At 31.6% G+C, this 23,404-nt stretch overlaps 1 protein-coding gene and 1 long non-coding RNA gene across 6 annotated transcripts in view; both read right to left on the reverse strand.

Moving 5' to 3' along the window:
- Positions 1 to 3,184: 3,184 nt before the first annotated feature.
- Positions 3,185 to 6,181, reverse strand: LOC127712965 (uncharacterized). Its single transcript, XR_007987353.1, has 2 exons — positions 5,150 to 6,181; positions 3,185 to 4,638 (listed from the first exon to the last, which is right to left on the reverse strand). It is a non-coding gene; the product is annotated as an uncharacterized LOC127712965 (long non-coding RNA).
- Positions 6,182 to 7,519: 1,338 nt separating this feature from the next.
- LOC127711519 (zinc finger FYVE domain-containing protein 9-like) overlaps positions 7,520 to 23,404 on the reverse strand; it is a 45,532-nt gene continuing 29,647 nt past the window's right edge. For 4 of the 5 annotated variants that reach the window (XM_052217616.1, XM_052217610.1, XM_052217633.1 and 1 more), the window contains 8 exons: positions 21,697 to 21,861; positions 18,167 to 18,391; positions 17,791 to 17,844; positions 16,634 to 16,821; positions 16,100 to 16,250; positions 13,060 to 13,303; positions 12,377 to 12,659; positions 7,520 to 9,830 (listed from right to left, as the gene is read on the reverse strand). In XM_052217616.1, the coding sequence (XP_052073576.1) occupies positions 9,678 to 9,830; positions 12,377 to 12,659; positions 13,060 to 13,303; positions 16,100 to 16,250; positions 16,634 to 16,821; positions 17,791 to 17,844; positions 18,167 to 18,391; positions 21,697 to 21,861 (1,463 nt within the window). In that variant the 3' untranslated portion in view covers positions 7,520 to 9,677. The remainder of the gene's footprint in view (positions 9,831 to 12,376; positions 12,660 to 13,059; positions 13,304 to 16,099; positions 16,251 to 16,633; positions 16,822 to 17,790; positions 17,845 to 18,166; positions 18,392 to 21,696; positions 21,862 to 23,404) is intronic. The other variant, XM_052217624.1, reaches the window with a different exon arrangement.

Genomic DNA, 23,404 nt, shown 5'->3' on the forward strand with positions numbered 1-23,404 from the left:
CACAATAAACTTTTATTGCTGTTCTTCATCTCAAATATAAGTACTTTTTCTAAGATACAATATCATTTTATTAATGATTATATATACGGCACAGACCATTCATGTTTTGTGGAGGGGGGAGGTTTTGTTTCCATAAAAAAAAAAATAAGGGGAAAAAACACGACATTCAGTTTTAAAAAAAATGCTGTATGCATTGGAAAAAATCGTTTGTTGTCCGAAAAAGACTGTTCTGAGACAGGCTCATTCTCCAGAAACCGTATACAATGTGAGTGTTTGGTAAAAAAGAAGTATCTCATATCGATACTAACATTCTTGACACTAAACATCTATTTTTACATATTCTTTCAAGACCGATTTAGTTGGAAATTTCTTTCCTGATCAGAAGATTTCACTTGTTAATCGATCTTGATCCTGTAATATTGTATTAGAAACCAATAAATATATTCGTATTAATTCCAATCAGTAGTTTACATAAATGCTTTGGGATATAGACATTACACAAAGGTGTCAATATATACACACCCATCGATAAGTTGTCATAAATCACACATGTTGAAGCTGGGGTTAATTAACGACCAGTTTAGGAAGTCAAATCAAGCTGTGTCCTGATTTTCGATCTAGATAAGCAGATACAGTAGCAATAAAAACTATGTTAGGAATTTTTTTGGTGACCCCGACTGGGGGGGGGGGGGGGGGGGGGGCACGTGCCTCCTGTGCACCCCGGTAAATCCGCCACTGTAAGTACGTGATTGTACAATCTATATGTAAAAAAAGATACAGGTAAATGTAGCGCAATTTGATTCCATTTATTGGCGCAATATTAGTACCACAATTTGATTCCATTTATTGGCACAATTAATATCATCATAGAAATAGAGAGTGGCGCAATTGATACCTTTTCAAAACTGTAATTGGCCCAAATTGATTCTGGCTATCTAAACAACTCCAAAAGATAGTGCACGAGAACGTACAATGGTGTAATCAGAGACATATAATACAGTTTTATATGTCTCTGGTGTAATTAACGGCAACAGAGAAAAAAGAACGCTTAGTACACGTGGACAAGAACGTTCAAGTTTGAGAATCAAGTTCACATGCAGTCTTTCATAGCGGACCACAATAACAAGCAATTGGAATATTAATAGACGGTAAATAGTTTTCCTGAGCCGATGTCTGTCAAGATACTAGTGAATCTTATCCTATGCTGATTTTGATATACAAAATCTGAGACTACTTTAGTACTATAACACTATGTCACGGTTATATATAGTAGTATCAGACAGACAAACTTTTAATCATGATATTGTTTTTAATCTTGAAGGAAATAGAATAGAATGTGAAAATGATGTAAAGCTACTGGGAGTTACACTAGACTACAGATTAAATTTTGATAAACATATATCTGAGATTTGTAAGAAGGCCTCTCGTCAACTTAATGTTCTTAAACGTATTGGTAGATATCTGAATAGACTTGGTCGTCTGACACAAAAAAAGTCCATCATATTTACATGATTTGATTAATATAAAAAATCACATATATAAATACAGTTGGAACAGCTCCATGTAAGAACAACAAGCTATGGCATCAATTCTTTTCGCTACATAGCTGCAAAATTTTGGAATGAACTACCCCAGAGTTTTAGAGAAGAAAACAATTTTAACCAATTTTCTAAACTTATTGTTACCTGGAATGGTAGTTCATGCCAATGCAATGCCTGTAAATAATTAAAGCTTTAATTTATAGTGCTTTTCTGCTTAATGTGCTATAACTGCTATGTGTTTTAAAGTACTTTATATGCTTTCAATATTGATTGCTTATGGTACTTTTAATATTTCTGCATAGTATAACATATTTAACTTCTTCATGTCATTTATGTTGTATATGTATGCTTCAACGTAGTGATTTGCTTTGATTGTGTAGCTCTTGTGTGTGTTGTATGCTTGATTTGTTTTAAACGTGATTGTTTTAAATGTGATTTTGTTTGTAAAAAGACGATATAAAAGCTCAATAGAGCTTAGGTTTTCTGTATACTGATATTCGTCTATAAATAAAGCTTTTGAACTTTGAAAATCAGAAAAAAATGTTCAAGACAATATGGTTAGCTTGTATCACAGACATATAATACCATAATATTAGATGTCTTTGCATGTGTTTTCAATCGAGACCTGTGTAAAATCAGATTCTTTCTGTAGTTTCCATGATGTTCTAATGTATGGGTTCAAAGAGACCATCTTTTCTTCAAATCTTTACGGACCTTTCTATACATAATGATATATAGAATAACTGTAAGTCATGTTTGTGGCCCTTAAAATCTCGGATGGATGCTAAGTGATAGGGCAATTCAAAAAACATTAAGCATAAAATATAAGAACATCCTTTTTGTGGGAGGCTGTTAAACTTCCTTATCGCTCCCTGGTCTTTGAAAGATCCTTTCTGTCAAGATACCAGTGAATTAAATTGATTGATTGATGTTGTTTGAGCACTATGGGCGATATCGTTGACAATCCGAGTCAATTAAGATTGGAATTGAACAGGGTTCGAACTTTCAACCTCAGTATTGACAGGAAAGTGATACAATAGAATGATGTAAGCTTCATATTATCTGTGACTTGTTTTTGAAAGTAAACAATTTAAGTCAATAAAGCATGAAATGAAGGTCAGTGTGTTCTTCATGCAATAGGCAAGTATCAAGATACAGCCATACACTTACACAGAGTACAGTAATATGACTGTAGGCCTATCAGTATTTTAGAACTGAAAAAGTATACTAGGATCAAATTTATGGCACATGGTTATACATGTACTTTCAAAGATTATCTGCATTCCAAAATATATGACTATATCAACCAGTTTATGAGCACTTGCTACGAACAAAAAGGCAGACATAAAGATAATGAACTGTTAACACAGATATATGTTTCATCTGTCAAAGCCAAGCACAAACTTCAGCTGCTGGAATTACTCTACAAAAAGCTCATATCTGCAACTTTAACATAAGGCTAGACAAAAACTGAAGGTAGTCAAAAAGTCTCTTGTAACTTCATTGAAACTAACAAAAATATAATTAAAGGCAGTTGATTCTATGAATATTTTATTATAAGATGAGCTTATATGGGACAAAGGACATGTTGTCACTACTTCCCTTCAATTTTCCAAAAATGGGCAAATAAAAACAAACATCAATTCATGATATAATGATAATTTATTCCTGTCCAAAATATATGTAATATATCATCAAACAAAACCAACCAGTGGCATCTATAATCATCATATGTCACCTTTCTATTTATAGACTTGAAACTTTACAGAACACAGGGTACACAACAATAATGGTAAATAACAAACCAACAACAGACCTAGTAACAAACAACATACCTGTTACCTGTGTATCAATAACAAGAAGTTATATTTTATTCACATAAGGAAATTTTTTGGATTCTGATGGGATATCACTATACTGTTTTCTCTTCAGAGATTTCATCAAATAAATTCCCAGCATAGAGCATCTTTCACACATCATCTCTTTTTTTCAGGTTAATTGTATAAGTATTCTCAAATTTTTATAATTATTCTTTAAAGGATTATATTTTGTAAAGCACTTATCTACTATAAAAGAAGCCTGGCTAATTTAGCAATGAGTCAGCAATTATGAAAAATAAATTTAAACTTTCATTTATCTGTCTGAAACAATTATCAACAATTACAAACTAAAATAATTCGTTATTTATCAAATCTATAAGGCATTTTGTGATTGATACTTGGACGTGTTCTACCTCACGATGACTCAATGCAGTGTGGTATTAAATCTTTGCCCATTGTTATTGCCTTATGGTGGCTTTTAGATGTCATTTTTCTGTAAAGTTGCATTGTTGGGTTGCCTATCATTATTTTATTATCCAACTCTATATTCATACGAGTGGTTTTGTAAGGACATACATACCAGATGATGTTTCATATGATACTAAAGGTATTATAATTAGAAATAATGGTCTTATTCATTAAACATTCAAAGAAATAAATAGCCATTATAACTTTCATCTCAAGTTACTAATAAAATGCTTCGCTGGGCGCAGCTTGATACGACCGCAGAGGTCGAACCCTGAACAGTTTGGGCAAGTATGGACACAACATTCAAGCTTGATACAGCTCTGAATTTGGATTGTGATTAAATATTTGACACAGCATAGGTTTCTGACACAGAAAGAATGTGGTCTAAGAACTTCAATTTTTTTAATTTACCTATTATGGTCCAATGTCCAAAATCAAAATACATGGTTAGATTCAGCATATCAAAGAACCCCATATATTCAATTTTTGTTGAAATCAAACAAAATTTAATTTTGGACCCCAATTTGGACCAACTTGAAAACTGGGCCAAAAATCTAAAATCTAAATACATGTTTAGATTCAGCATATCAAAGAACCCCATATATTCAATTTTTGTTGAAATCAAACAAAGTTTAATTTTGGACCCCAACTTGGACCAACTTGAAAACTGGTCCCATAATCAAAAATCTAAACACCTGTTTAGATTCAGCATATCAAAGAACCCCAAAAATTCAATTTTTGTTAAAATCAAACTAAGTTTAATTTTGGACCCTTTGGACCTTAATGTAGACCAATTTAAAAAATGGGACCTAAAATTAAAAATCTAAATACACGGTTAGATTTGGCATATCATGAACCCCAATAATTAAATTTTTGATGAAATCAAACAAAAATTAATTTTGGACCCTTTTGACCTCAATATGAACCAATTTGATAGCGGGCCCACAAATAAAAAATCTAAATACATGGTAAGATTCAGCATATCAAAGAACCCCATATATTCAATTTTTGTTGAAATCAAACAAAGTTTAATTTTGGACCCCAATTTGGACCAACTTGAAAACTGGGCCAAAAATCTAAAATCTAAATACATGTTTAGATTCAGCATATCAAGGAACCCCATATATTCAATTTTTGTTGAAATCAAACAAAGTTTAATTTTGGACCCCAACTTGAAAACTGGGCCCATAATCAAAAATCTAAACACATGTTTAGATTCAGCATATCAAAGAACCCCAAGAATTCAATTTTTGTTAAAATCAAACTAAGTTTAATTTTGGACCCTTTGGACCTTAATGTAGACCAATTTAAAAACGGGACCCAAAATTAAAAATCTAAATACACGGTTAGATTTGGCATATCAAAGAACCCCAATAATTCAATTTTTGATGAAATCAAACAAAGTTTAATTTTGGACCCTTTTGACCTCAATATGAACCAATTTGATAGCGGGTCCACAAATAAAAAATCTAAATACATGGTTAGATTCAGCATATCAAAGAACCCCAAGAATTCAATTTTTGATGAAATCAAACAAAGTTTAATTTTGAACCCTTTTGACCTCAATGTGGACAAAGTTGATAACGGGGCCCAAAAATCAAAAATCTAAATACATGGTTAGATTCAGCATATCAAAGAACCCCATATATTCAATTTTTGTTGAAATCAAACAAAGTTTAATTTTGGACCCCGATTTGGACCAACTTGAAAACTGGGCCCATAATCAAAAATCTAAATACATGTTTAGATTCAGCATATCAAAGTACCCTAAAAATTCAATTTTTGTTAAAATCAAACTAAGTTTAATTTTGGACCCTTTTGACCTTAATGTAGACCAATTTAAAAACGGGGCCCAAAATCCAAAAACTTAATACACGGTTAGATTCAGCATATTAAAGAACCCCAAGGATTCAAGAATAAAACCCCATTGAAATTGATCAAGAAATAAGCAATTTATACGAAGTATCTTCTTTTGCACAATACTGTGCAATTGAATATTTCTTGCTATTGTGCAATACTGTACAATTGACAATTTCTTGCTATTGCGCAATATTGTGCTATTGGATATTTCTTGCTATTGCGCAATACTGTGCAATTGAAGATTTCTTGCTATTGCGCAATACTGTGCAATTGAAGATTTCTTGCAATTGTGCAATACTGTGCAATTGAAAATTTCTTGCTATTGCACAATACTTATTAATTAATAATTCACACATCCTGTTTGGTGTGTATCTCCTACCATATCATTATTATTTGCTTTTAAATATTAATCAGAAATAACCAACTTAAAATGGAAAATTTGAAAAGAAAAAAAAAAGGAAAAAAAGAAAAAAAAAGAAAAAAAAAAATCCCCCCCCCCCCAAATTTTTTGAACCCCCTTATGATTCCTCACCCCAAACTCAATCCCAGCCTTCCCTTTGTGGTATGGTACCTTGCAGTACAATTTCAGAGAGATCCATACACTTGAACACAAGTTATTGTCTGGAAACTAGAAAAATGCTTATTTTTGACCCCTTTTTGGCCCCCAATTCCTAAACGTTTCGGGCAATTACCCCCAAACTCAATTCCAGCTTTCCCTTTGTGATATGGAACCTTGTAGTACAATTTCAGAAATATCCAAACACTTACACACAAGTTATTGTCATGAAACTAGAAAAATGCTTGTTTTTTGCCCCTTTTTTGGCCCCTAATTCCTAAAATTTTGAGGCAATTACCCCCAAAATCAATTACAGCCTTCCCTTTGTGATATGGAACCTTGTGGTACAATGTCAGAGAGATCCATACACTTACACACAAGTTATTGTCTGGAAGTTACAAAAATGCTTTTTTTTGGCCCCTTTTTGGCCCCTAATTCCTTAACTGTTGGTACCAAAACCCCCAAAATCAATCCCCACCTTCCTTTCGTGGTATTGAACCTTATGGTAAAATTTCATGGAGATCCATTCACTTAAACTAAAGTTAGAGTGCGAAAACCAATGTGTATTCGGACAACGCCGGACGACGCCAGAGGACGACGACGACGACGACGACGCCAACGTCATACCAATATACGACCAAAAAATTTTTAAATTTTTGCGGTCGTATAAAAACAACTGTGATGATCTCAAGTTTCTTAAAAGAACTAGAAATCACAAAAGGATATCTTAGCCTAGCAAGGAACTATTACTACATCCTGTAACATTGAAGTACCTTAATTCAACTATCTCCACACATTTGGACCAGAATTTTAAGCACATCTTCATGTAGTTCTCTACACATGTGTCAAGTTACTTCAATATCCATCTAGTTGTTTAGTTGTACTTATATGGCATATTGACATACAGTCATGGTGATTCCTATATACCCCTTTCAAAATAAACTTTCCGTTTAAAGGGGCTATAAAGAAATGTTTAAAATAAAAACTTATTTTTGAAATCATAAACATGCAACCAACATACTGATAAATTATACCAAACTAAATTCTAGCACAAGTTGATCTTTTTTCTTCAAAGGATTATGATAAATCATATTTCTTGTTCTTTTGGTAGATTTTATAGTATTTTCTTATACTTTCCCATAGTCCCTTATGGGCTATAGATTTAAAGTATTGGTAATTTCTCCTGCCAAAGCCCCAAGGTCACAGGTGGGATTTGACCATGGTATAGCCAAAGAGAAAAAAGATCAGTAAAAGCAACAACAGTTGTTTGAACAGACATTTTAGGTATGTATTTATTTTATTCTTCCTATAATGCAATATACTATAAATATAGTTAAATGCTTCATATACCGGTATATTCATATTGCCATTTTTTTTTATCAGATTTAAACTTTGTTTTTCTTCATTGTCAGATTGAAAATTGCATATTTCAGTGTCTTTTTTGCATAAACATATTTTAATACTTGAAACTATATTTTTCATTCCCATTTAATGTCCTTTCAAGCAATCTTTACTATTTTATCAACATCTACTATGTTTATTTAATATTCATTGTTTTAGTTAAACTAGCAGGGAAACATACTAAAATATGTGCTACCTAACAATTTTCAGTCATACAGTTCATCACACAACAGAAATATGTAAATTTTGGAAACTGAGAAACTTAAAGAAAATATTTAAAAAAAAAGAAATTTCATTTCATAGGATGGAAATTTTAGCACATAAACAAATTTATAGTTTTTTATCATGTGGATCATGATTTCTATTAACAATAAACTATTTCAAACTGAAGTTCTAAAATATTTTTTTATAAAAAAATAATTGGAAAAATATAATGAAAGATATCTAAAAATATCTCATAAAAGTTTCATATTTATTTTCAATATTTTTGAATGATTATAATAACATGTTCAGGAAATCTTGACCAAAAACAAATTGACTAGAATTATACATGAATATTTGTTAGACACTTATACATAAAACATACATAACCAAGCAAGGCAAAGCAAGATACACATTTTCTCTTTAGACATTATAATATAAGACATGCTTTGAACTATTTTGTGAAATACTTCAACTGCCTACAAAACTGTTAACAAATTTCTTCAGAACTGTTGTATCAACAGCATAGAAACTAGATAGCAAAGATTCAAGACTAAACTCTCAACAGATATATACATTTAAAACACAATCACCTTCATTTGGCCTTTAACAAAATTCTTAAACATTCAATGTACACAAAATAAATGATATTTTCTTCTGTCAGGGTTTCATGTTGTAGATAAATAGTAATCAAACATTAAATATACAAAATATTTGTAACTTTTTACACAAATAAATATATTCTATAAATCAATAATCAAATGAAACTTAACAAAATTATGGTAACCTGTTCAGAGAAAGTTGTATACAAATAAGCTGACTGAAATACTACTATATATGTCTTAATCATTCGTTTGTGACAGACTTTTCTTTGGTATTTATTTCAACAGTAACGATATGTATTTTATCAATTAATGTATTTCCTCAAGGCAACATTTCAAATGCTTTCATAAAAACAAAAAAGATTTCTTTGAAAATTAGTAAGAATTAAAGTGACTTTTACAGTTTACTTACTAGAAATACATTGAGTTCTATGAAAATTGTACATGTAAATAATCTAGCATATCAGAGCTTATCATCCCATACAACTTTTACTTTACAGACCTTGTTAAAATTTATACTGTACAATAACTTAACCAGTTTATACTGAAAGTCCTTTCTTAGTTTAGTAAACAATATGAAAAATAAACAGTAATAGGAATTATAAGATCCAATAACTCTCCATGGAGTAAACCCAGTCAATATTAATAAGTTTCTAGTTATTACCAAAGAAATGATTTTCTCTGATATCAATTGATTTCGCACATTTAGCATAATCAAATATACAAAGCTTGCTGTTTACAAGGTCTCCGATTATATGCACAAATATTAATTTTCAAATGGTAAATTTCTCATCTCTTCCTTATTTATGCTTTTATATGAATGCAGATGTGATGATGAAGTAACCTTTTTAATAACAAAATTTGATTTTATAACAAAAATATCAATTTAAACTTTAAGTATATATTCCTCTCAATATGGTTTCAAATACCTATACATATTTCTAACTAAGAATATGGAAAAATTGAGAACTAAAAAATAAACAGAGAGGTTAAAGACCATTATCTTGAAATTCCTAAGAAAATATGAATTGCCTGTTTAAAAAAAAATTTCTGAGACACATCTGCATTTGTTTTTGACAGATCCATTATGTACACACATCTTAAGTAACCATATTACATTTTTGAAGAAATGGTTTTCAACTGCAATAATAATAATGAAGTGATTTTTGTACAATTTTGTGTATACATAGATTTCTCAAGAAGTTGAAACTGAATATGATTAATGGTTTTAATCTAGTATATGAAATATAAGTTCCAAAATGATGGCACCGCCTCTGTTCTGCGAGGCAGCACTATGTATCACAGGTATAAGTTCATTATCTAGGTCATTCATGTACAAATCAGGTAATCTCTCACCATTGGCTCCTATCTCATATCCAACCTATAAATGATGAAAATAAATCATGCTGTACATTGTAATAATTATTCGAATTCCTAAACATTATTACAAAAGATACCAAGAATCTTAAAGCTAAGAGTCCAGTAGTAAGGAATCCCTGACAAACAAAGGTTGAGATTTCCAATCTGATGAGGATTCTCCAGAGATTATAGGAAATCTTACCTAAGGGTGTCTGAAATTTTCAAGTCTTGCATTTGATTCTTTTACTTAATACTTCTTAAAACTGTCCATGAATTTAACAAGAATATGTTCATAAGACACCATACCATGTCTTGCTCACACTATCATATTCTCATGTTCATGATGCACTTACTAGAAAACATAATGCCCCCTTCAATAAGTATGATTAATTGAGCATCATATTCATACTCAGACAAACAGAGCCATAAGTACTTGTTTACATCTCTTATTTTAACATAAAATTTCTAGCTGACAAAGTAAATTTATTAACAGGATGAGGTTTTCTCACTGTTGAAGGCTGTATGGTCCCTGGCAAGGATCCGGAAATTTTCCCAAGTCATTTCGGTCATTTTTTTTTGTGATGTAATAATATCTTGATGCACAATAATGCATTTTTCTGAGGGTGACAAGTCTTGCACATGGACAAGTAAAGTCCTTTTTTGTGAAGTATTGGGTCAAACAAGTGTAACTGTACCCTGATCTAACAGTAACAGTGATGTCTCTGAGTTAGAAACTACACGAGGAGACGTTTTGTTGTTGTGTATTGCATCACTGAGGTCGTATGCATAACCCTTTAAATTTGCATAAATTTAAAGAGGAATAATTACGGCTTGTTTCATCATTTTGAAATAAACTTATGTAAACCAATTAATAAACTGTGTTGAGTTTCTTATTGCATGTACAAGATATCGTTTGTATTGTTCAAATTGCTGCTGTTTGGATGAGTGTAAGTGATTACCTAATACACAACAAGATAATGTGTATTCACCTGGTTTACGATAAGAGGATCAAAAAGGGGAAACTATGATTCAACTTTTCTTTGAATAAATAACTCAAGTCTGGTATAGTGATAACAATTGAATTTAATAATAAAATTCATGATTTTAAATAAATAAATAATTTATCTGAACAGAAGTTTGTACACAATTACAACAGTTCAATGAAAAACAATTGCATTGTAATACAGTCCAGAGAGAATGTATGGCTTCACTTGGGTAAAAATCGGAAGTTTACCCAGGAAAACAAAAGAAAGGATAACGCCCATTACATTCTGTGAGTAAGATGGTTTCAAAAAATCGGAAGTGCAAAAAAAACAAAAAGAAATCGAGATTGTTCATTTGCTGAGTATATTTCTTAAATAGGCTGTATGGCTTCAAATCTAAATTACGTTATTTAGTTTTAATTCCTTTTTTAAACATTTTTTTTTAATTCTGCATTCCTATAAATTATACGCTTTACCACTTTTGTAAATCTATTAATATCTTTATCTGCCATTTCCTACCGAAAAGTTAACAGTAAAATCGATCTTTCAAATAAGATCATCAATTAACCCATGTTGATCCCCATTTTCCATGCGCAAACTCAGTAAACATAAATCTATATTTAACAAACGTTGACCAAATCAGCTGATCGATTATAAATGGATTATATGTTTTATTTGGATAAAAATGGACAGATTCTCGAGTCAACAGTGTTATTTGACTTCTTTAATGAATAAAATAATATCTTTTTGGGAAAATCTAGGTCAGAATGGTTAAAACGTTAAATTTGATGCACAGCAAATCGCCATATTGTTTTTATTGCTTAACAGGTGTTTACAGGTGAGATTTGTGTACATGGCCTTTATGGCTTTAATCAAGACAATAAGGACACCCAAGCCGAATTCAAACTTCCTGGACATTGATTACTATCCTCAAGTGGTGATAATTACTATGTAAACAAACCTAGTGGCTTGAACCCAGACTTACCCCACGGTGTGACTCGACAGAGTCCTGTACATTGTTTTCACTTACATTATAGAATAAACAACAGACTAATGATAAATATTATTAAATCACTAACACAAATCAATAAAATTTTTATTTTGTCTCAAACAAATCTATTTTTCTTGATGAGCTGAAAACAAAAATAAGTTCAAAATGGCGACCGATAAAACCCTGATCTCAATGAAATGACCGAAATTATTTCTGTAAAAAAAAAAAAAAAGACCTAAATCCCAATAAATCATTTCGGTCTTTTCAGTTTCCAAATCGGTCATGTCTGGCATATATGACCGTTTCCGGACCCTTGGTCCCTGGGGTTGTTTACATCCATGTCATTTGGTCTTTTGTTGGATAGTTGTCTCATTGGAAATCATACCACATCCTTATTTTAATATTATTCTGATTATCATTTTTTTCTAACTTGACTTACTAGTTTAACTTATATTTGCATTTCCTGCTGAATCTCAGATTTTTTGTTTTCCATTTGTTTTTAACCTGAACCTGAGCAACCTGTTCAAAAAAATGTATTACTTTTACTCTTTACACTAAATTATTGACACTTAACACTTTTGTAATATAAATTACCTTCTCAATTTCAATATTTACTCTCAATGCTACTTTAGTCAAATCAGCTTCCTTTAATTTATCCAGGTGAGGGGTAAGAGCTATACATGTGGCATTAGACAAAGTTTCTGCTAGTCGACTCAGATCTACTGGTTCCCATCTGGCTGATCCAGAATCTTTATTCTGAATAAAGAACACATCTGTCCATCTTATTATCTGTTTTTCTCCAACATAATCTGTGGCATTGGGTATGTGTATACTCTCTATACCATCCATTGACATGTCATCTATTGGACTTTTTACACTGAAAATACATAGATCAAAATTAAGACATGCTGACAGTGTACTAAAGGGAAATAACTCATGGTATGTATGTGAATATTCGACATTATTATTTCTTCTTCTCCAAATTAGGCCAATAGTATAGATAAATAATGTAAAGAACATTTACCCAAAATTAATATTTCTCCTCCCTATAGTGTAGATACTAATAATGAGGGTACACTTACCCAATATTTATATTTTTATCATATTCTCCTTATAGTGTAGATACTAATAATGAGGGTACACTTACCCAATATTTATATTTTTATCATATTCTCCCTATAGTGTAGATATTAATAATGAGGGTACACTTACCCCATATTTATATTTTTATCATATTCTCCCTATAGTGTCGATACTAATAATGAGGGTACACTTACCCAATATTTATATTTTTATCATCTTCTCCCCACTGTATTGTAACAACTTCATCAGGACTAGCAGCTGTAACACTGCCACATTCTATTGTGTAACTTGTCATGTCTTTTAAAGCTTGTTTGAGGGCCACCATGGACTCTGGTGTTATCTGGACCATCAGCCCATCTTCCACAATACTTGATTTAGCCTTCAGTCCAGAACTTGTCTTCAAAGCACCATTAAATACAACAAAACTTGCACCAGTGACTGAAATCATTAATTCAACTTGTCAGTATTATGTCTGCAACCATTGATGTTAACAATGAGATTTTTATCACCAGAATGCACACTTATGATATCACCACTAACTCAATGTTCCAAAACTTGTTCATTTTATATTCATCATTTATTCTAACATATTCTTTATTAAATCTATATAACATTATTGATCTGAAATTTCAATTGAAAATACTGTGAGAAAACCGAAAAACAATACTAACAAATCATCAAAGAAGGGATACAATGATATATTTCCCCAGATTTAAGTGATTATGACTGAGTTATAAGCTGAAATTTTTGAGATCAGGATCCTACTACAGGTATAACATTAAAATAATAATGATCAATGAACCATAAAATTTGTTCAGTCAAGAGGACACTGCATGGCTGACATGTACACATTATCATGATTTTATGCATCAAATATAGTGAAAACATTTTCTATGGTTACTCAAACCTGACCTAATTCCAAAAATTTAACATTGATCAATGAACCATGAAATGAGGTCAATGTGAAATGAATCCTGTCTGACAGACATGTACACCTAACAATGATTCAATATACTAAATATAATTGACCTATCACTTCGTAACTAAAAATACCACATAAACCTTTAATATTTTTACACAGTGGCTGAATTCTGAAAATGAGGTCAAGAACAAAGGACTATGACAGAAAGAAACTGCAGATCATAAGGTATCTGCATACCAGATATGAATGATGCTGCTCTCCCACCTACTGAATTATCTAGCTTTAAATAATTGATTTATAAAATGTTGTTTGCTTATTAAATGTCAAGTGGCAATTATTCCATGCATGTTCAAGAAGAGAACAAATTAACAATTAAAACAATAGGTAGGTTGTGCAATAGGGGGTCGACCGGGTAGGTGGTTATTGGATAGGGACAGAAATGTAGCCTTGCAACAAGTCTTCTACGGATTCCTCAAATGAGTTGTTGCAAGGGTTCTTGACATGCAGAGAGCACTCTCTATACATGAGGCATAAGATTTAAAGTCCCAATTCTGACAGATGTGGCTGCCAATTTATACATCACATATCCAAACAGATGCCCCACTTTGGCAACTGTTGTAGGTAGAAGACCAAAAGTTACCATATTTCTATACACTAAACACCCTTGGGGTATTAATTTAAACAAATAGTTTATGCTGTTTCCACTGGACAAGCATCCCTATGTCACAAAATATGTGACATCTTTAAAGGGTGAAAGTAGAGGGCTCTAAGGAGCTGGAATAGCTCACCTGTGACTCTAGGGAATATAAAGACAAAATTCCATTTATTTCAAATATATATTTAAATTTTCAAGATTGTAGCCAAAAATGCAAAAATTGGTAATACATGTAACTCTTATGAACAGTCAATTATTGATTTTGGTCAAGTTTGACCTTTGTCGATCTTGTCTTGTCTTACACAAAAATGGGCTTGTTTGGCTGATCATTTTTGCTGTGTACATCTTCCCTCTATCTACTATAGCCTTTGCCAAAAAATGCCTAATAAAATTGTTAAATCATCATTGACGGGTAATAACTCCTATATTGAGTGGACAAACAATTAAGTGAGTTCAGTGAGTTTAAAGTTTAAAGCTTTTTTTTTTTAATTTTTTTTAATTTGTGCTGAATGTTTGTTGTTTGCTGTTTTTGCTATTCAACTTTATTGGGTTAGTTATTTATGTTTGAAGCCATTTATAGCATGTGTTTGGTATTTACCTTTCCTGGGTTTGTTCTCTATGATTATAACCTGTGTGTGTTATTTACCTTTCCTGGTTTTGTAATGGGGCTTCGGTGGCCAAGTGATCTAAGTAGTTTAACTTTTGTATCACTAGTCTGTCAACACTGAGGTCGTGAGTTCGAACCTCACGTACATGTGGCAGGTAAGTTTTATTCCAACATTAATTGACTAGGATTGTCAATTTTCCTGTCAAAGGTCGTGGTTTTCTCCAGCTTCCTCAATCAACGATAAAACTGACCACCATGAACAAGCCAATAGTGCTGAAAGTGGCTTTTAACACCAACAATTAATCAATCCTGCATTTGTTCTGTATATTTACAGTCTGTGTTTGGTATTTACATTCTCTGGGTTTGTTCTGTATGTTTATAGCCTGTGTTTGGTATTTACCTTTCCGGGGTTTGTTTTGTATGTTTATAGCCTGTGTTTGGTATTTACCTTTCCTGAGTTTGTTCAGTATGTTTATAGTCTGTTTGGTATTTACCTTTTCTGGGTTTGTTCTGTATGTTTATAGCCTGTGATTTATATTTACCTTTCCAGTGCTTGTTCTGTATGATTATAGCATGTGTCTGGTATTTACCTTTCCTGGGTTTGTTTTGTATGTTTATAGCCTGTCTTTGGTATTTATCTTTTCTGGGTTTGTTCTGTTTGTTTATAGAATGTGTTTGTTATGTATGTTTATAGTCTGTGTTTGGTATTTACATTCCCTGGGTTTGTTCTGTATGTTAATAGCCTCTGTTTTGGTATTTACCTTTCTGAGTTTGTTCTGTATTTCTATAGCCTGTGTTTTGGTATTTACCTTACCTGGGTTTGTTCTGTATTTTTATAGCCTGTGTTTTGGTATTTAACTTTCCTGAATTTGTTCTGTATATTTATAGCATGTGTTTGGTATTTACCTTTCCTGGGTTTGTTCTGTATGTTTATAGCCTGTGATTTACATTTACCTTTCCAGTGCTTGTTATGTATGTTTATAGCATGTGTTTGGTATTTAACTTTTCTGGGTTTGTTCTGTATATTTATAGCCTGTGTTTGGTATTTACCTTTCCTGGGTTTGTTCTGTATATTTATAGCCTGTGTTTGGTAGTTGCCATCATCATTCTGTATACAGACCAAATGTGAGTCAGCCTGGAGACTAAAACTTGCCCCTAATGCCATCACATGTTCATTACTATTACTAACAACTTTCATTATCTGTGAAAACAAAAACCATGAAAATTCATAATGTATTTAATATATGCTGTAAGTTTTATTTTACATTGCTATTATTAAAATATGCGATAAAAAACATGAGATAACTTTCCAGTTGATAAACACCAAGCTAGGTCCTCTTTACTTACTGCTATTTGTGATCGCCTTTAAAAGTTCAAAGAGTACAGAATCAAAAGCTGGTTAATTGAGGTGTGAACTTTTTCTGTGCAGTGATTATTTTATGTTGTAGCATAATTACAAAACCATCATTTCATAGGAAAATTTATTTTATACAGGCATACTAAAATTGATCATAACAAATAAACCTCTAATACATTAATATAAATATTAGAGTACATGTCATACACTATTGTTAGAATTCTTACATCTTCATATCTGTTTCTAGGGAAAGTAATGGTTGTTTTCTTGTCTTCCATGTGTATAGAAACACCCTTAATCTGAGGTAACATATACTGGAAGTTCCTGAAGTCGGCCAATAAGTTCATTATGGTGTGACCAATCTCAAAGAACACAGGTTTACGGTTTCTTACACTTATCAATGGACAAGGATAGTCTGTAAAAAATGTGTTTATTCTAATTAAATATTTTTCAGTTTACTTGCTGCAGTACAATCATACTTTCTACACATTAGTTCAATATCAATTTGCCTGCTAAAAATATTATTATATTTATATACATTGATTCCAGATTTATGATGGAGGGAAACACAATTGACCAAATGACATTGGATTGTCACTTATTAACTTATCACACCAGTTTGGAAATCTTGAGTGGGACTTGGTAAAGTACTTCTCGTTTTGCTTACTGGTTCTTTTATTTGTATGTAACAGACTTACATCCACTTCATTTGAACTTTGGTGGATAGTAATTTGTCTCATTAGCAATCATACCACATCTTCTTATTCTTATATTTAACAGGGTCTCTAATTTGAATTAAAGGAAACGAGCATTACCCTTTTAACTTGAAATAAATGATACCACAGCTAACCCTACTTCATACCTTAACTTATACCAAAAAATCAAATAATGAGGGACCACTGAGAACGTATCTTTTATGAAAATAGAGATAACTTCAATTTTTCAATTATGATCTTTTCATATTGATGTAACAACATTCCAGCAGCACCTTGTGGCTAAATAATTGTTGCCTTTATTGGAGAAGGAACTGATTACCCTTTTGGATCAACTTAATTCACCCTGGTTTTTGCTGGAGTTGATACAGCTCAATCTTTACTTTCTATGAAGAGTTTTATAAACTCACTGGTTTGTATTTTATTTTTTTTTATCTGCATTCCCAGAGGCAAGAGCAGGTCTTGTTACCACTCCACTCAGTCCATCCATACAGTATCTAGTTTGTGTTGTGCATAGCTCAAACAGTTTTCTTCAACATTATTCAAACATTGCAGAATGATTGCACACATATTGAACATGTGCACTGGACAGATTTGAATGATTTTTTCCCAGGTTTCCAATGTGTGAACCTTAGTAACTTTGTTCAATAAATGCTATAGAAGGTACCTACTTTGTGCCAGGTGTAAAACCAACAGTTTTCCATCATCTGTGTATTGTAGATCACCTAAAAGTAATTTATTACAGACAAATACCTGATACACCATACAAATCTTGCTATAATTAGTTATATCTGGCTTCAGTGCTATAAAGCTGAAACCATTCCTTTGTTGAGAATTTTCTTAACTAACAGGGGAACTTATATATTAATGCATATAGTTTGGTTGCACCTATGTCAATGGTATTTTTTCTTCTTTTTTTGTTTACATCTGTTGTTTTCTGTTCTGCATTACACAGTACTTGTGTACCTTATTTGAAGCTCTATGTCTTAAGAAACAGTTTGATCCATGGGTTTTTATATATCACAAATCAAATACACTTTTACTTACATCTATATTCTGCTCCTAGTCTAAGGAGTAGTCTGAGGGGAAACACTTTAGCCCACGGGGTTTCCCACTTCTGTAGTAAGATACCAAACACATACGGTGGGGAAGGCAGTAAGAGTTTATGTAAACACTGGAATGTAGGTCTGATGTAAAGGATTCCTCCATGATCACGGCTATCAAGGAACGTCTGATTAAATATTGTATGGCCCATGTGGGTCACAGTATTACCTGAAAATATTGAAGATGTGTTTAATTTCTGACCATTTGATAAGCCTTTGGAAGGTAAAAAAGCTCATGTAAGAGTCCATCTAATAACAGTGAAAATTTACCTATCAAATGGTTACTGACAAAAGGATGTTCCTAACTCCTTATTCTTAATCTTACAAAATGGGGAATTTCCAATATTTTAACTCTCTTTTGTTTCATGCACAATTCAACGTGATAAATGGTATCTAAAATCGTTTCTACCTCAATTACTGATCATGCTATGTTTTCTCTTTCTTGTTACAGCAGCATATCTGCTATGAATAAATTTCCAACAGTTTTAAATTTAGTAACGTTTAAAAAATACATCACAATCTCTTGCATTTACTTACTTAGATCCATTAAAGGCATATGAATTCGATATGATTTAATTCCATTGTTTCATTAGGACAAGATAAAGGAAGAAACAAAAGTCTTTGTGTTACTTTGTAAAACTGTAATTAACTAATCAATTTACAACTTTTACAGAATCAACCATAAAGGGGGTTATGAGGAATGTGAAATGGAAATGCATGGTTGAATTTTTTTTTCGAAAATGCTGTCAAACCCCTGCATTTGCTCATGGAATAGTCCTAATGAAAGACAGACTTGAAGCAATCAGGACAAATTTTTCACATTCCTTGCATTATAGACCATGCAAAGCAAACTGTATTGAAAGATTTCAATTTTGAAATGATTGTAAGAAAAAAGTTTCATGACCTTTTTCATTCAAATGCATACAAATTAAGAAGATAAAAAAGACAGTATGAGATTTTTCTCTGCTCTGTTATCGTGAATTATATGATCAACATACAAAGAGTTAAAGGCATTATAAAGATGTAATAAAAATATTTAAAAGTGTGTGTTTGTGGGTTTTTTTCATCATAAAGCAAATGCTACCAAAAGAGGGAATCCCCTTCCCAAAAATAGGATGCAGTCTTTTGTTTTTTATTTGAAATGTTTCTTTTTAAAATGACATTTGTAGATTTAGCCTTTTACTTGTTTGTTTGTTTCATTTCTTATTTTTTCATTTAGTAGGGGAGAAAATAGTTTCTTCATTTTTTTTTGTAATTGAATGCATAATAATTTGATTGGTTCTGATGAACATAACTTAATATTGTTTGACATGGAGGTGGGAGGGGAAGAGATTTTGCCCAAGGAAGGCTTTGAAGTTTGTACATTTTGTTTTGCCAGGTGAGGTTGTTTCAAGGATACTGATATCATTATAAATCAATTGAAAAAGAAAATGAAATAAATGGGGAATGTGTCCATGGAACACAGATGATGCCCCCCGCTTGCACATAATGTTATAAAGGGACATAACTCAAGAACTGTAAAAGTGATGCTACCCAAAGGAGTAGGTTCGGAAAGGGCCATATTTGGCCCCAATTATTAAGTTCAATGTCTCAGGATGATAAATGTTTTAAGTTGATGAAAAGACATGCGAGGAAGTTAATAGAAGTATTTTTGTCAAAGTTTTATTCTGAAGCGTTGATTTTTACATCTCAAATAGGTCAAAAACAGAGATTATTGCAAAATTTGACAAAATCGAACTGATTTCAACCAAATTAATGCCTAAGAAACATAGAGTGCAGGCGTCGACAAACTAAATATTTGTGTCAGATATGGAAAATGCCATAACAAAGATTATATTAAAAGATTTTTTTTGTCAATGCCTACACTCTATGTTTCCTATCCATGAAATCAAAGGAAATTTGTCCATTTTCATTGAATTTTCGTGGAAAATCAAAATGAGTGCTATTTGTGACGTCATGAACAGAGCGCAAGTACATAAATTTTCATAAAAACATATATTTTCGATATTGTCATTGTATTAGCTATGATTTATTTTTGTATTGGTCAATTAATCTAATTTTAAATTTTAGCCAGAAATAGGGGCCATTTAAGGACCTTATCGAACCTACTCCTTTGTACTTGATCAGAGTTTTGTAGTAATTAGCATTGTGTATACGTTTCATAATATTTAGTTGAGGCAAACTTAAGTTAGAGAACTGAAACAAAAAAATCCAGAAATTTTTGCATTTGTAAAGGGGCATAACTTTAGAACAATAAAAGTGATGCCAGCAAAGTTCAAACTTGATCTGTTTTTTGTGGTAATAAGCATTGTGTATAAGTTTCATAACATTTGGTTGAGGCAAACTAAAGTTGGAGAACGGAAACAAATTTTGGGACGTACGTATGTACGGACGTACAGACGGACAAGGGTAAAACTTAATGCCCCCTCCGCTACGACGGGAGCATAAAAAATGTTTTCAGGTGTTTTTGCGAGAGAATTATGAAGATATTTGCAAATCATCAATCCTAAAATACATTCTACTGAAAGACCTTTTAATATCTAAATAGATACTGAGCAAAGTTATCGATTAAGTTGTTAATTTTGGACAAACAGCATGCACATTTGAACATAACACAATAGTAGTTGAAAATAATTATCTTACCAAACTTTATTTTTCTCCTCCTTTTTCTACGTCTATGAGCTTGGAGTAAAATTCAGAGATCTTGAAATGTTCATTTCATGCACATAATTTAAAAAAAAATTGTTCATGTACACTAGTTATATGGTGATAGATCTTTTTAGCTTCAGTGTCTGTATTTTTTAATGATCCTCTAACCTACACAACCTTCAGCAACACAAGAAATTTCCTTTGTGGTCCAACTCTTAGTTTATTGAACTTATTTTTGTTTGAAATTAAAAAAAAATAAGTAACTACTAGAAATTAATCTAAAACTAATAAAGAATACTTATTTGTAATTCGACAGCAGAGTTTTCCAGTATAAAAATTGAAATTCAAAAGTAAGTGTAGGGTAGGAATGCAACTAGAAAACAGAAAACAATTATTTGTCATTCTGTCTTTCTAAGACATCAATCAGGTTTTAATTTCCTCAAAATTATAAAAAAAAAAAATTTAATTTGGGGGTGAGAAACTTGGTTTTTTGAGAAATTAAAATGTTTTTTTTCCAAAATCTGCAAATAAAAAATTTCATTCACTGGATTTCAAAACCAATGTATTACAATTTCTGACTAATCCTATCTTGTTGTTAAGTATAGAAATGTAAACTTTACAAATGTGTGCATGTTAAGAATACATCACTTTTTTTTAAATCAATAAAAAAGATGGGAAATGTATTTAATGCTAAAATTACTATACTTATTTCTGGTTTTCAAATCCATGTATATTTTCAAATGGACAATTTTATAAGACGATGAAGACAATGTATGTACCAGATATATAATTAGTTTTTTTCCCTCATATTAAGTTTTTATATACCTTTGCCAGCCTCTTCATAGATAGTGTAAAAGTGACGTAATATGTCTAGCGGTATCATTTCTTCATCTGGTATAACTTCTAAAACAAATACAATTTCATCTTGTCCTACGTTGCACATTCCTTTGGATGTAAAACACCAACAGGTTCGATTTACACAACAATCCACTGTAGATATAAATTCATAATATATATCTCATATCTAAACTGTATGACTCTTTATGTACAATAATTTGATAAACAAGACATAGTTACAACAAACATACAAAAAAATTTAATTTTTCATTGTATTGTGTACTACCTAAAGATATAGAAAAAAATAAGTCTGTTTCAAATATCACTTCAATATCTAATCAAAGTATTTGAAAAGCCATATTCTATGTTTAGATTATCAGGATTTCTCTATACTGTATATTCATTTATTTTCATTGTTACTGATTTTTCATGGATTGAGGGATATTGTACATTCATGGATATTTGATTTCATGGTTTTGCCAAAATCTGCATACAAGTTTATAGAAAATTTGTAATTCATATTTAAATTTGTGATTTACCTTTAACCAGGAAAATTGGTATCCCACGAATAATAAAGAGCTGTGCAATGAGCACATGATACGCCCATCGCTTTTTCAACGAATAAAGTTTCATAACTCCTCAATGTTATATCAGAAATTTATAGCAAAATAAAAGAAAAGAGTTCCAATGTCCCCCACATTGCACATATTTTATCTGTCCAAAGTCAAAAACCAAACAAAATATTTTGTTTTTTGTTTTTTAACTTTTCAAAATTATGACTTGAGAGCAATTTCTGATATATAATATTTCCAAGGGGCATAACTCTTTAAAAATTTTGATTGGCAATTATTTCGACATTGTCCGTGACATTGCTGATATTAACCTTTGATATGAATTTGATAAAAATCTGGCAAAAATTGTACATGTGAGAGCACTTACAATGCAAATTCACATATAATTAATATTTCTAAGGGGCATAACTCTTAAAAATAATTGATCGGCACTGATTTTCAAACTTGTCTGAAACATTGCTGATATAAACCTATGATATAAGTTTTATAAAACTCTGGCAAGAATTGTACACATGAGAGCGCTAACAATGCAATTTTCCATATAATTAATATTTCTAAGGGGCAGAACTCTTTTAAAAATAATTGATCGGCACTGATTTTCAAACTCGTCCAAGAAATCGCTGATATAAACCTACAATATAAGTTTCATAAAATCTGGCAAGAATTGTACACATGAGGGAGCTAACGATGCAATTTTCCATATAATTGATGTTTCCAAGGGCATAACTCTTTTAAAAATTATTGATCAGCACTGATTTTCTAACTCATCAGAGACATTGCTGATATAAACCTATGATATAAGTTTTATAAAAATCTAGCAAGAATTGTACAGGTGAGAGCGCTAACAAGACCGGATGTACGGACGGACAGACAGAGTGACGCCCATTATTTCTATGTCCCACAATTCGCAGAAGTTTCATGAAAATTGGTTAAAGCCTTTTTGAGTTATTGTCCGACATGCTGATGATGAACGGACGAAGGTATACCATAATACATCCTATAAATGGGCATATAAAATTGAATCCACAGTATAAACGTTGTAAAATATCTGTTGCGAGTTATAACATGAAGCTTATTGGTAGTGAGGGTAATTTTTTGAACATCTATAACAAAGGCTAAGTTAA

This window comes from Mytilus californianus, unplaced genomic scaffold (assembly GCF_021869535.1).
Source record: "Mytilus californianus isolate M0D057914Y unplaced genomic scaffold, xbMytCali1.0.p SCAF_1, whole genome shotgun sequence".
Classification (NCBI taxonomy): domain Eukaryota; kingdom Metazoa; phylum Mollusca; class Bivalvia; order Mytilida; family Mytilidae; genus Mytilus; species Mytilus californianus.